This window comes from Conger conger, chromosome 13, assembly GCF_963514075.1.
Source record: "Conger conger chromosome 13, fConCon1.1, whole genome shotgun sequence".
In the NCBI taxonomy this organism is placed as follows: Eukaryota; Metazoa; Chordata; class Actinopteri; order Anguilliformes; family Congridae; genus Conger; species Conger conger.
Genome location: NC_083772.1, coordinates 24,884,372 through 24,899,312, shown reverse-complemented (window position 1 = coordinate 24,899,312; position 14,941 = coordinate 24,884,372). Strand labels below are relative to the sequence as shown.

Here is a 14,941-nt window from a genome sequence, read left to right as displayed (position 1 = left end):
CTCAGGAGAAAGATAATTGAGAGACAAGGTGACTGAGGCAGAGAGAGAAAGAGAGAGACTGGGGCTTCCATCCACTAAAGGGATTTCTGGAGCAGGCAATATGATATTACGGCAGATTTACTTTCCGCCAGTGGAGGAATTTGGCCATGAATTACAGCTTCTCATAATAGGCGCGAAAGTGAAAAGCAGGCGAGACGGTGCACTTTCTCCACTACCCTGGTAATCACAGTTATGGTGGATATCTCAGCGGTTCTTAAGGCCTTCAGTGCCAGAGGAAGGTCAGCGCTACACTGACTGGGCTTGGGCTGGGCTCACCTGGAGAGGTTGAAGATGGCCACCAGCTTGCAGCCGAGGACCTTGCCTTCCTTGAAGCCCTCGGAGTAGAGGATGACCTCGGCGATGAGGTCGTTGTCCGGCCGCGACATGGCCACCGGTCTGAAGAGCTGCTTCAGGTTGTCCGGAAGCTTCTGCCGTCCTCCGTAGCCCTTCCCCGCCGGGTTCATCGTGATGAAGATGCCAGAGTTGGGATCGAGTTCCACCTTGACGGAGATTGAACAGGTCCCCGGGTTAGGAACTCATACATTAACATTACATGCTACAGTACTGTGTGAGTGTGTTAGGATACTGGTGCAAAGTGCGTGTTCTTGTACGGGTGGGTACTGTGTGTGTGTTACGGTACTGGTGAGTATATGTGTGTAATGAAACTGACATGTGCGTGCTATAGTACAGGTATGAGTGTGTTATGGTACAGGTCTGAATGTCTATAACATGGCTTGACATTAGCAAAAGTACCTTGAAACTGGTGTACGTTATGATTCACATGTGACTGTGGTCATGAGAGGCGTATAATATAACAGGTGTTGACACTGGTGGGTTCCACAGGAGGGTTCCACAGGAGTGAAGGTCTGCCCCACCTTAGATACAATCTTTAATCACTCCCTACTCCCCAGCTAGACCACTCCAGTCTGCCAGCTCTGGTCGCCTTATGGTTCCCTCTCTACGAGCACCTGGCAGTCGAGCTGCACGTTCACGCCTATTTTCCGCTCTGGTGCCTCAGTGGTGGAATGACTTGCCTCATCACTGTCAGGACCGCAGAATCCCTCCCCCTATTTCGACGCAGACTAAAAACACACCTTTTCAAACTGTACCTTAGTCCTCCCTCCTGATTTCCCCCGCCCCCCTTTCTGATATCCCTATCCCTCTTGTCTAACCCCCCCCCCCCCCCCCCCAAAAAAAAAGAACCAAAAAAAAAATAAAGAAATTGCACTTATGATGATGTTTAGAACAACACTTCATGTGTATTTGACTAGCAATGGATGTGATGCTTAATCTTGTGGAAGAACCTATGCACTTGTAGGTCGCTTTGGATTAAAAGCATCTGCTAAATGACAAAAATGTAAATGTAAATGTAATGTAAATGAAGGTGAGTTACGTCCCATGATACAGGTGGAGGGTATGTTATGATTCAGCTGCAGTTATATTGTGGTACAGTCATATTGTCATTCCAGTGGTTATATTGTGGTATAGGTACTGTATGATTCAGGTGCAGTTATATTGTAGTATAGGTACTGTATATTAGGATACAGGTGCAGTTATATTGTGGTATAGGTACTGTATATTATGATTCAGCTGCAGTTATATTGTGGTATAGGTACTGTATATTAGGATACAGGTGCAGTTATATTGTGGTATAGGTACTGTATATTAGGATACAGGTGCAGTTATATTGTGGTATAGGTACTGTATATTAGGATACAGGTGCACTTATATTGTGGTATAGGTACTGTATATTAGGATACAGGTGCACTTATATTGTGGTATAGGTACTGTATATTAGGATACAGGTGCACTTATATTGTGGTATAGGTACTGTATATTAGGATACAGGTGCAGTTATATTGTGGTATAGGTACTGTATATTAGGATACAGGTGCAGTTATATTGTGGTATAGGTACTGTATATTAGGACACAGGTGCAGTTATATTGTGGTATAGGTACTGTATATTAGGATACAGGTGCAGTTATATTGTGGTATAGGTACTGTATATTAGGATACAGGTGCACTTATATTGTGGTATAGGTACTGTATATTGCGGTATAGGCAGTGGTGTAGTTCCGGCACTCACCTCTTTGCCCAGCAGCTCGCAGCAGTTCCTCTGGTTCTTCAGGGAGTTCTGAATGGCCTGGATCTGCATGGACACGGCCGAGAGCACGGCCTCCTCCAGCCGGTTGAACTCGTCGAAGCAGCCCCACGCCCCGCACTTCACCAGCCCCACGAAGATACGGCCCATTGACTTCACATCGATACCCTTCAACAGGAGCACAGAGACCGCGGTGACCACCACTGTGCACGACTGCGTACGACTTCACACGACACAGACCTGCCTGTCACACACCTGCAACCTACAGCCGTGCTTTACATTCAAACAAACAAACAGCAGGATTTCACACATCTGTAAACCCTGTGTGCGTGTTCCGTTTGTGATTCTGTTCAAGGTATTAGAACTACTCTCGGTTTCAGGAGATGCATCAGGCATCTCTCAGCTCTTATTATCAGTTCTGTTTAACACCAGGAACTGTGTGTGTGTGTATGTGTGTTTCCGTGTATGTGTGTGTGCTTGTGTCTATGTTTGAGCATTCACCTCCTCACAGTTGAAAACCAGGACCTGTGTGCGTGCGTGAGTGTGTGTGTGTGTGTGTGTGTGTGTGTGTGTATTTGTATAAGTGTATGTCTATGCGTTTGTGTGTGTGTGTGTGTGTGTGTGTGTGTGTGTGTTTGTGTATGAGTGTGTGTGTGCGCGCGTTTGAGAGTTCACCTCATCACAGTTGAACACCAGGACCTGCCTGCCGAACAGCCCTCCCAGGGCCTTGACCGACTCGGTCTTGCCGGTGCCAGCGGGCCCGTAGGGATTGCCTCCTAAGCCCATCTTCATGGCTTGTGTGAGGGTAAGATAACACTTATCCGTGAGCGGAGTGTGGACCAGCTTGGCAGCATTGCCCTGCACACAGGGGAGAGACAGAGTGGAGGCAGAGGGAGGGACAGAGGGAGAGAGAGAGAGCGTGAGGGCAAGGAAACGCTACACTGCGAGCACCAGAATAACGCACACCGAGACCGTGGAGGGCGAGCCTGGCTCAAAGAGAGAGGGAGTTTGGATCCACACACTGGATCCACTGCATAGCGTTTCATCATTCTATCTTTTGATTTGCAGTGCCATCTGGTGGCCGACATGCACCACTAACATATTTACACCAGACATACTGCAGAGCAGGTCTTTCTGAGGACATAAGCCCAATTCAGAGGAATCCCCTGGAAACCCTCAGACAGCCCACATGAAAAACTCCCTTCCACACAAAAGAAGGTGTTTACCATAAATGCTGACATTAGATACCTAGCAGAAGGGGCATGTCTTTAGTCATCAACACAGCTCCTCGATGTGGGGGTGAGTGCGATTGAGAGAAGTGAAGCTTGTCAGAACTTTACATATTTTTAATGTCAGTGTAACTACACTACCTCTTTTGCACTAGGTAAAAAACGGCGTTCCCCTTTTGTGTGTGGCTCATCGGCTTTTGTGATCCAGGGACACCACACAAAGGTCCCTTTTCTTCTGAAAGTAATCCAGAGGCTTTTACTGTAAGGAGTGGTGTTTTTGTCTGCAAATGCACACAGATTTTGAGGTGTTGCATGTTTAATTTACTAACACATCCACACATGTTGAGTCTTGGACTCTTATTCCCCTGTGCAAGTGCAGATAAGGAACTTCTTTTCTAGGTAATTTGGTTAATCTCACTTCCTCTTCAGATGGTCTGATACCACCCCCACGACCCTTTTGGAAGATGTACGTGACAGTACGGGACAAGTTACAATCGTGGGAAACGGGAGCAGGTGTCCACCGTGTGAAGCCTACCAACAGGAGATCTAGGAAGTATCCAGAGTTTTAGAATTGCACAGTAAAAGGCAGACTGCCCAAACATAGAGATTACTTTCACAAGACTTCCAATAATGGCCCTGTCAACTGATATTTTCATAGGGCATAAATTGGACCTTTTGTGACCCCAAGATTGAGAACCGATGATTGTCATAGATAGATCACATGGGTGGTCTGTAGTGTAGTGGTTAAGGTAAATGACTGGGACCCGCAAGGTCGGCGGTTTGATCCCCGGTGTAGCCACAATAAGATCCGCATAGCTGTTGGGCCCTTGAGCAAGGCCCTTAACCCTGATTGTCGCCTGTTTAGTCTAATCAACTGTACGTCGCTCTGGATAAGTCTGCCAAATACCAATAATGCAATGTAATGTAATGTAACATACTTTATCATCCTCAAAAATCAGAATCATATGATAGTGAGATCAACATTATATTTATTATTTCCAACTCTTCAATGTGGAAACTTGGATTTAGTTTGCATAAAACAGGGAGGCATCGGCCAATATAGCGAGACAAATATTGGTTACTGATATCAGCCCTTTCTCACATTTCGGTTACAGCATCAATAGCACATCAAATGACTCACCGCTCTGCTGCATTTGTGTTGCATCATCATACCATAAATGTTTTAATATTTGTAGATGTATAACTCTACATCATGTCCTGCCTGGTACTCGTAGGTGTATAACTACACCATGTCCTGCCTGGTACTCGTAGGTGTATAACTACACCATGTCCTGCCTGGTACTCGTAGGTGTACAACGACACCATGTCCTGCCTGGTACTTGTAGGTGTATAACTAAACCATGTCCTACCTGGTACTCGTAGGTGTATAACTACACCATGTCCTACCTGGTACTCGTAGGTGTATAACTACACCATGTCCTACCTGGTACTCGTAGGTGTATAACTACACCATGTCCTACCTGGTACTCGTAGGTGTATAACTACACCATGTCCTACCTGGTACTCGTAGGTGTATAACGACACCATGTCCTACCTGGTACTCGTAGGTGTATAACTACACCATGTCCTACCTGGTACTCGTAGGTGTATAACTACACCATGTCCTACCTGGTACTCGTAGGTGTATAACTACACCATGTCCTACCTGGTACTCCTAGGTGAATAACTACACCATGTCCTACCTGGTACTCGTAGGTGTAGTGGAACTGGGCATCCACCATCTGGATGGAGCAGTGTTTGTCCTGCCTAAGGTAGAAGCGCAGCTGCTTCTTCCAGGCCCAGGCTTCGGTGGTGTGGGTCTGGGCCTCCATCAACTGCTTCACCACCTCCATGTTGTGGATGATGTCCAGTATCAGAGCCTTCAGCTTCAGCTGCAGCACACTGGAGTCTGCAGGCCGCACCCGCACATCCACAAAACATTTATAATACAGCCACAAAACCTCCAGAATATAGCCACAAAACACCCACAATACAGCCACAAAACAACCACTGTACAGCCACAATACATCCATAGCACAGCCACAAAACATCCACTATACAGCCACAATACATCCATAACACAGCCACAAAACATCCACTATACAGCCACAATACATCCACTATACAGCCACAATACATCCATAACACAGCCACAAAACATCCAGAATACAGCCACAAAACACCCACAATACAGCCACAAAACATCCAGAATACAGCCACAAAACAACCACTGTACAACCACAATACATCCATAGCACAGCCACAAAACATCCACTATACAGCCACAATACATCCATTACACAGCCACAAAACATCCACTATACAGCCACAATACATCCATAACACAGCCACAAAACATCCAGAATACAGCCACAAAACACCCACAATAGAGCCACAAAACACTCACAATACAGCCACAAAACATCCTCAACACAGCCACAAAACATCCTCAATACAGCCACAAAACATCCACAACAAATCCATAAAACAAGCACAAAGATGCACACACACACACCTGCGCCCCCCGTTCCCTCAGTACTGCTGTCCACACTGGTGTAGTGTTCCAGCTTGGCCATCAGCTCCATCTCAAGCTGCTGCAGGCCCTGTTGGCAGATGGCGCTCTCCACATCCTCAGTGAACTGTATCTGCTCCGCCAGGCACAGGATCTGAGGGGGAAGTCACACCAGAGTCCTATCTATCTGCACATTACCTCCTGACAGCGCTACATTAGCATCACTCCTGCCTGGTAAACATCTCAACACACAACACTGGTTCCAGTGTACTGCTGCAGGTGAATCCAAGTTAGCATGCTCATCACCATAAAAACATACCATCTGTCACCATCATGGCTAACTGCAATACAATGGTCCCCACACTCCTGAATTACTTACTTGACAGCTGCACAGCTTAAAGGGATAGTTTGTCGTAAAAATGAATTTTATTCAGTAATTTTCTTATGTCAAGAAATTAATTTTGAAAAGTATATTTGAGAATACATACAGTGGGAGCAATAATTATTTGATCCCTTGCTGATTTTGTAGGTTTGCCCACTTACAAAGAATGGAACTGTGTAGAATTTTAATCATAGGTACATTTTAACACTGAGAGACAGAATATCACAAAATAATCCACAATAACAACATCATATACATTTAATATCATATTTTCACATGAAATAAGTATTTGATCCATAGAACAATAGGACTTAATACTTTGTGGAGAAACTTTTGTTGGCAAGCACAGAGGTCAGACGTAGTTTTTCACCAGGTTTGCACAGATCTTGGTCCACTCCTCTTTGCAGATCCTCTTCAAATCCTTAAGGTTCCGAGGCTGTCGCTTGGCGACTCGAAGCTTCAGCTCCCTCCACAGATTTTCGATGGGATTTAGGTCTGGAGACTGGCTAGGCCACTCCAGGACCTTAATATGCTTCTTTTTGAGCCACTCCTTTGTTGCCTTGGCCGTATGTTTTGGGTCATTGTCATGTTGGAAGACCCATCCACGACCCATTTTCAGTGCTCTCACTGAGGGAAGGAGGTTGTCGCCCAAACTTTCCTGGTACATGGCCCCATTCATCCTCCCCTCGATACGGTGAAGTCGTCCTGTCCCGTTAGCTGAGAAACACCCCCAAAGGTTTCCACCTCCATGCTTCACAGTGGGGATGGTGTTCTTGGGGTTGTACTCAGCATTTCTCTTCCTCCAAACACGGTGAGTGTAATCCTTCACGGTGTAGTGTGTTACTGATGGTTCTCTTCGTGACTGTGGTCCCAACTGCCTTCAGGTCATTAACAAGCTCCTGCTGTGTAGTACTGGGCTGATCCCTAACCTTTCTCATGATCATTGATATCCCTCGAGGCCAGATCTTGCGTGGAGCCCCAGACCGAGGGAGATTGGCGGTGACTTTGTGTTTCTTCCATTTTCTAATAATTGCTCCAACAGTTGTTAACTTCTCACCAAGCTGCTTGCTTATTTTCTTGCCCATCCCAGCCTTGTGCAGGTCTACAATTTTGTCCCTGATGTCCTTAGACAGCTCCTTTTGCCAATGGTGGAAACGTTGGAATCTGATTGTGTGGACAGGTCTTTTATACAGCTACATAACGATGTAACAAGTTAACACAGGTGTTTTGGGTAATGAGTTGAGATTAGGAGTGCTTCTTAATGGAAAACTAACTGGTCTGTGGGAGCCATAATTATTGCTGATTGGTAGGGGTTGTGATATTCTGTCTCTCAATGTTAAAATGTACCTATGATTAAAATTCTACACAGTTCCATTCTTTGTAAGTGGGCAAACCTACAAAATCAGCAAGGGATCAAATAATTATTGCTCCCACTGTATATATTAATCTGTCAAGAAGTGTCAGTGAAGCCAGGGTTGTTTTTTACTATGTAGTATAGAGAGATACAGGTATGTATATGCCTGGTACAATAGCCTAGTGTGGTGCTTTCCCCCACAAAATTTGATAAAGATCTACATGTAGTCTTTGAAATACAGATTAACATGGACTTCTGGATTACTGTTACCCTGTTTTTGCCAGGTCTCTCTTATAAAAGAGAGGCTATATCTCAATGGGATTTCCAGGTTAAATAAAGGTTAAACTAATTTAAAAAAAGGTTGTCACCCTTCAGTAGGCATGAGGTAGCCTCGGGTTACCTGAGCTCTGTGAAAGTGGGGTCAGGGAAGGGTCAGAGCGGAGCACAGATTTACCTGCGAGGGGTAGCGTGAGGGATCCACATCTCCCCGTTTCCCCGCTGTCACACACTCACATAAGAGCTGCTTCAGCGTCTCCTTCATCTCTATGGACAGATCCCTCAGCCAAACCTGCCACACACACACGGACACACACGCACACGCACGCACGCACGCACGCACACGCACACAAACATGCATGCACACATGCATGCACACACACACACACATGCATGCACACACACACGCACACACACACACACATACATGCATGCACACACACGCATACACACACACACATGCACACACACGCGCGCGCGCGCACACACACACGCGCGCATACACACACGCACACACATGCATGCACACACACGCACCCACGCACGCACGCACACGCACACACACACACACACGCACGCGCACACACACACACAGGCACGAACACACGCACACAGAAAATAGAGACTTTACATAATTGTATGATGGAGCAGGAAACAGGTGAACACAGTCTTTGACCATGTCTGCCTCACCTCTACATCATTTGAGATGTGGATCATGTTTCTCAGTGGGACCACCTCACCCTCCAGGGACTTCATAGCTGTGATGTTCTGGAAGCCTTCATCAAAATCCACACTGCTGATACCTGAGGAACAAAAGCACGCACACACACACACACACACACACACATGCGCACACACACACATCACAATTACATACTTAAAGGAGGTTCAAATAACCTTCCATGCATCCATCCATTATCTTAACCCGCTTATCCTGAACAGGATCGCGGGGGGGTGGAGCCTATCCCAGCATACATTGGGCAAAAGGCAGGAATACACCCTGGACAGGTTGCCAGTCCATCGCAGGGCACACACACCATTCACTCACACTCATACCTATGGGCAATTTAGACTCTCCAATCAGCCTAACCTGCATGTAGTTGGACTGTGGGAGGAAACCCACACGAACACGGGGAGAACATGCAAACTCCACACAGAGGCCCCGGCCGACCGGGATTCAAACCCAGGACCTCCTTGCTGTGAGGCGGCAGTGCTACCCACTGCACCATCCGTGCCGCCCCCAAATAACCTTCATATAATTAAATTAAAATATATTATCAATAAAGAAAAAGCCTGAGTGATATTTGCATACATTGTGCCTATACGTGCAGTGGCCCAGTGCTACACAACTTTGAGAACTGCCTCATGTATGGCCATGGTTGTGTGTGCAGTCACTAGCATTACAGTCCAATCCTGTTGGCCAGGCCAACGCACCAGCAAACAGTTTCTTCAGATGGGACTGGATGACCGCAGGGTTGGTGGCCTGGCCCAGGATCTCCAGGAGATCGTCGTCCCCAATGAAGTAAAAGCGGGGGAATGCCGAGCGCTTCTCCTGCAGAGACAAATGAGTTCTCAACGCAAGTCAACGCACCATTACCAATAACCTCAACATCAGACAGCACGGGGGTTTTCTTCTAACCAAGCTCGTTGCGGTGTTTCCCCTAAACCAAGCTTCAGTCTTTATTGAAGTGTAACATGTGCGCTTGGTGTTAAATATCACAAACCACAGATATGCTTTTGAACAAAGAATATGGTTCGCATCACTTCACACCCGTTGCAAAATTTACACGAGGGGGACTGACCTCTTTTTAAAGAGCGTTTAGTACATTTAATCAGATCACACACAGACACACAAGTCTCAGGGGATCTGGTATTTGAACGAAACATCCTCAAGAGGCCTTTCTTCTTTTGAATAATTATTTATGAAGGCTGACTCGAACAAATGTCCTTATGAATCACAAAATAATTTACAGCATAAGAGCAGTTCTCCTCCAGGGACCTCAGAGATAATTTGGTGTGTGAGAGTGTGAAGTGTAGATGCTGTGCAGATATTTTAACTTGGCATACATATTTAACATCCTTTGGTCCGGCGAGATAAAAGCAGAAGGACTAATAAAATGTAATTACGACTGTAATTATCTAAATAAAAAACCAAGTGGCTTTAGGTTTATCGCAATAATAAAATGAATATAAACCAAAAAACACAAACATTATGGCATTATTAAAAATGTATCAATTGTGCATTTAAAATAGAGATAAACACAAAGTATGTGTCTGTGGAATGATACGTATTTTTGACTGTACTGCGCACATGGTATAAATGTTGTTCTATACAGTACTCTACTTCTCCTCTGAGGCAGTGATAACTCGTTTGTAGTTGCTGATTACCTCTAAAAACTCGTTGAGAGACTTCTGGCACCTCTGCAGCTGGTCAAGGATGGTGATGAGGGAGTTCCTAATTCCAACACGAGCGGAGAGTGACATGACCCTGCTGTCCCTCTGCACGTCTGCCATGATGGCCCTACACGAAACACACAGGAACTAAACACCCGAAACACAAGGACTTCACCCAGACAGGAAAAACACAGGGACTTCACCCAAAAAGGAAATGCGCAGGCAGACAGGAAATATGCAGGTACAACACCGAAACAGGAAACACAAGGACTACACCCAGCCAGGAAATTCAGATTCCGGCAGATACACAAAGAGACACACAGCCGCACTCTTTAAAGCAGGCACGCTGCAGGCACTGACCTGAAGTCTTCATCCACCCTCTTAAAGCGGGCCTGCTCCCGAGGCAGGGCGCCACGGCCGAATATGGGCTCCAGGTAGACCCACTTCCTCTGGATGGCGTTGAGGTTGTGCAGGTACTCATCCAGGTCGGCCAGCCTGGTCTCCCACAGAGAGACCTTGTCCTCGAAGCCCTTGTAGTAGGGCGAGTCCTTCAGAGACTGCAGGAGGCAACGGTTGTCGCCCACCTGGTTGACCATGTCCTTCCAGTCCTTGATGAGCCGGAGGGTGCGGCCCTGGCTGTCCAGGTAGTCGGTCAGGGTGAAGCCGGCCCCCACCCCCCACAGGTCAAGCTCCCGCAGGGCCTCACGGATGCTCACTTCCGCCTGAGCCCGGCTGTTCAGGTCCTGGAAGGGGAAACATTAGAAAAAATGTTATATATTGAAATATATTTTTACAATCGGTTGGATTGGCATTATAATAGAGTACAGCTCCCTGGTGGTTTGGGGTGGTGGTGGGGGGGTGAAAATGCGTCACTAGAACTCCTTATTTGCATAATTAGGATGGAAACCATTTCTATAAACACTAATAAGCCAGAAACTAAACAAGCTGTAATTTCCCCACCCACACAAAAATAACACTGCCACTGCCGTTCATATTCAATGTGTGGACAGTGGCTGGCTATATATATTTCAGTGTGACCATTTTTTGCGGTTTGAAATGACTTTGTGTCTGGTGAACCACGAAGATACAGTCCCTTCAATCTTTATTTCGGAGGTTGCTACGTACCATATGTTACTAAACTGGCTCTGTTTTCTATATTCCCAAATAATTTACAGTACTGTGCAGTCTTAGTCTTAGGCACCCTACACTTTACTATATATATGTTTATTTGTTTGTATGTGTTAGTATAAAAGAATACATTTGAGATTTCCAAATATTCATTTTCCAAGATTTAATTTTGCAGAGACATTTTTGTATTTAATTTAAAAAAGTAATATATTACTGTAAGCAATTTACAACTTTTTACATAAAAACTTGATCAAGGCTGTCTGAGATCAGAAGCAAGGAGCCAACCAAAGTCTGCAGAACAACTGTGGCAAGTTCTCCAACATGTTTGGAACAACCTCCCTGCTGATTGTCTTAGCCAAAGCTGTCCTGCAGTTCTATATCTCAGAGAAGTGATACAGTTTTAACGCCGAAGGGTGGTCACAAAAAATAACTATTCTGCCAAATTACTAAAATGTAATGTAAAATGAACAGTATGTTTATTTAGGACCTTTCATTGAATTATTTTTTAAAGAATCTTGTTTGTACAGAATGTTATACAGGTCATACAAAGACTTCTGCACAGTACTGTATATCCAAAATTGGTCTCTTTATGAAAGGCGTTCAGACAATTATAACAGGATCATTTTCATTTATATTTCTAATTGCATTTTTATGTTGGGCTAGACGGTTCTTTAGTCTACGGTGTGACTTTCGCACAGTACTGTATATTAATCTGATAATATTAATATGCATACTGTGGAAAATGTAGATTTTAATTCAACAATCAAACTAGTGTGTCATATGAATCCTATACCTCAAAATCTATGTTAATGCAAAAGGAATTGGGCAATGAGAAGCTGAAGCCAACAGATAAACACTACTTCTACAATTCTGTAAAAACAGCCATGTGGGCTTTGAGATGCAGAGAGGCTACTGGCAACTGTTATGAATAACCCTGAATATGTGTGGAAAGATTTGACTATGGTGTAAAATCCCCCCCACTCCCAAGCCAGTCAAAATGTGTGCCACACAATATCACCATTACCAATCTAGCAAGAGATATAATATATAAATCACGGCTTTTTAACTTGAAACTCCACATATCCCTGACCATAGGAGAGCGGCAAAACAACACTGCTGCTCGATCAACGGACAGGAAGCTCAGAACCACGAAATAAATAAATGAGTAACCAAAGGGGGAAACCCAGAAGCAGCACGTCTGGAGACCAAAGTGACCTGAACCTGACCTTGAGCTCCATGGCCTTGTCCACAATGGCGTCGGAGACCTTCAGCAGGTCTCTGAAGAGCAGCTTCTCCAGCGTGGTGCCCCGCGGCAGGCCCAGCAGACGGAAGAGGTCCAGCCAGTGGTCCTGCGAGAGGTGCTCGCCCCGTACGTACTTCAGCACCGGAACCACCGCCTGCACCGCAAACGCCAATCAAGGGGTGGGGAAGGGGTTACGTGAGTACGGAGAGAGATGGAGCCATCCCGTTGATAACCGCTGCCAAGTTTCCGAACAACCTAGCAGTGAAGTACAGCAACCCCACAAAGAAAGAAAATGATACTGAACACCCAGCATATAGCCCTATACAAATAAAACTGGATATCGATAAAACGTCTGTCTGTTGTTCAAGGGTTGTTTTCCCCTAAAAACAGGAAAGCATAAGTAAGGATCAATACAATATTTGCAATATCAATACATCTCTGCGTACATTCCTGCATGTGAGCAAAGAATCAATTCCAGAGTCCCCTCTTGTAAAACAAACTTCATTACAATAGCAATTTACATTCGCTGATGTGGGCTTTCACTCCATTCACATCTAAATAGAATACCAAAAAACATGGCTACCAAAAACTTTTCTCCGTGTTTTACCTTGTACTTGTCTATCTCCTTCTGCAGTTTGACAGTCATGGTGGTGTGCTCCTCGAGTTTTCTGAGCCTGTCGTGCCAGGCGAAGAGAAACTCTTCAAAAACATGGGTTTTGCTCCTGGGAAGGACAGATGGAGGTTATCGCAGGTCATAACCGAGACAGAGCACATTGACAACAGAAGGGGAGTTCTTCAGTACCTGAATGTGATCCAGTCTTCCTTCGCCTTGTCCTCAAAGCCCTCCTGGAACTCCTCATACAGTGACCACATCTCAGAGAGCGCCTCCATGTCTCTGATGGTTTCCAGGGCCAGGGAGAAGTCGGGCAGACTCAGGTCAAAATGGCGACAGTCCTCTCTGTGAAAAGTACAGGACCAGGATTTGGTTAACCTCTGCCTGTCCAGAAATGCCACTATCAAGTTTGTTTTGGTAACAGCAAAAGGCAATTGCACAAAGTAAGGACAGAAATGCAAGCGTGGCACGGACATGAGCTTCTTGCGGGTGTTCTCCAGCTGGTCAAACTCAGCCTTCTTCTCTTTAATGGTCTGGACGCATTTCTGAAGGGCCTCCCGGTCTCCAGACTCGATCACATCATTGCTGGGCTTCAGCTGGTCCCAGCGAGCACGGAACTTCTCCAGCTCCTGCTGGTACGCCTGGATGTGGGTTTCCGCATTGGACCTCATCACCTCCACCTGCGAATGACGGCAAGTCGCAGGTTAAGAGTTCAAAACCTTGTGATGATTTATCGCCATTAAAATCAATCTATTAAGTTTAGGTCCATGTAATGGAACACGGTGTGAAATAATTGAAAGGTGTGTACCTGCTCTTTGATCATGAGCTGATGGCTCTCCATCATGAGCTCAAACTTGTCCCACTTGGCTCTCAGGGAGCTGATGGAGTCCAGGCCCCCACCCGCCACCGTGCGCAGCAGTCTGTTTTTATCCTCCGCTTCCTGGAACAGGGGCAAGATCTGCAGGCACAGGCCAACAACACGGCCCCGTTGTTAACCCTTTCACATTTTAGAGCACAAATATGTATTACGATCTTATAATTACAATTTTCTGAACTGAACACTGTATCGCTGATGTAGCAATCACTACTGGTAACTGAAAGTAATAGAGTTCTAGAACACCAACTTAGAATTTAGAAGAAAATATAAAAAAATAATAAAAAAACATCTACTCCTCAAAGGGTTAAAATGTTCTATAGCAAAAGGATATCACACTACATAATTTAGACTGAAAGTTGTGCAGTGTTTCTCTGGCATCTCACTGGTATAATGAAACAAAACACCTCAATGTGACATGTTTATTCAACTGGGATAATAAGCACTATTTGGACTTTGGGCTCTCATTCCTGTTATGCCATTTGTAAATTAGCTAGGAAATGAAATTAGCCATTAATTCAATTTGTAAATTTGCAAGTCTTTTTCTGGCTGCTGTGAGATTATCTCCTTAATTCCGAAAGCTCTCACCCCACTCTGCCTGCCCTGTCTACTGAAAATAAATAAATGTTTTTGAATGAGCATTCTGTCACCAAAACACTTTAAAGTCCACAATACGAGTGCCACCTCCAATTCTGCAGCCATTTGTGTTCAAGTCAGTTCAAAAACCCATTCAGATGAGAGGTTCCATTTTCTTTCGTATACAAATTTTAATCCAATTCTATTCAGTAAAGTGC

General features: G+C 45.2%; 1 protein-coding gene across 5 annotated transcripts in view; it reads right to left on the bottom strand.

Moving 5' to 3' along the window:
- dync2h1 (dynein cytoplasmic 2 heavy chain 1) overlaps positions 1-14,941 on the bottom strand; it is a 169,881-nt gene that overhangs the window by 138,551 nt on the left and 16,389 nt on the right. For all 5 annotated transcript variants that reach the window (XM_061216771.1, XM_061216770.1, XM_061216768.1 and 2 more), the window contains exons 22-36: positions 14,082-14,231; positions 13,748-13,953; positions 13,463-13,618; positions 13,268-13,382; positions 12,644-12,814; positions 10,650-11,032; positions 10,284-10,416; positions 9,330-9,447; positions 8,586-8,698; positions 8,074-8,187; positions 5,887-6,037; positions 5,075-5,280; positions 2,818-3,000; positions 2,128-2,310; positions 316-539 (exon numbers count right to left, since the gene is read on the bottom strand). In XM_061216771.1, the coding sequence (XP_061072755.1) occupies positions 316-539; positions 2,128-2,310; positions 2,818-3,000; positions 5,075-5,280; positions 5,887-6,037; positions 8,074-8,187; positions 8,586-8,698; positions 9,330-9,447; positions 10,284-10,416; positions 10,650-11,032; positions 12,644-12,814; positions 13,268-13,382; positions 13,463-13,618; positions 13,748-13,953; positions 14,082-14,231 (2,606 nt within the window). The remainder of the gene's footprint in view (positions 1-315; positions 540-2,127; positions 2,311-2,817; positions 3,001-5,074; positions 5,281-5,886; positions 6,038-8,073; positions 8,188-8,585; positions 8,699-9,329; positions 9,448-10,283; positions 10,417-10,649; positions 11,033-12,643; positions 12,815-13,267; positions 13,383-13,462; positions 13,619-13,747; positions 13,954-14,081; positions 14,232-14,941) is intronic.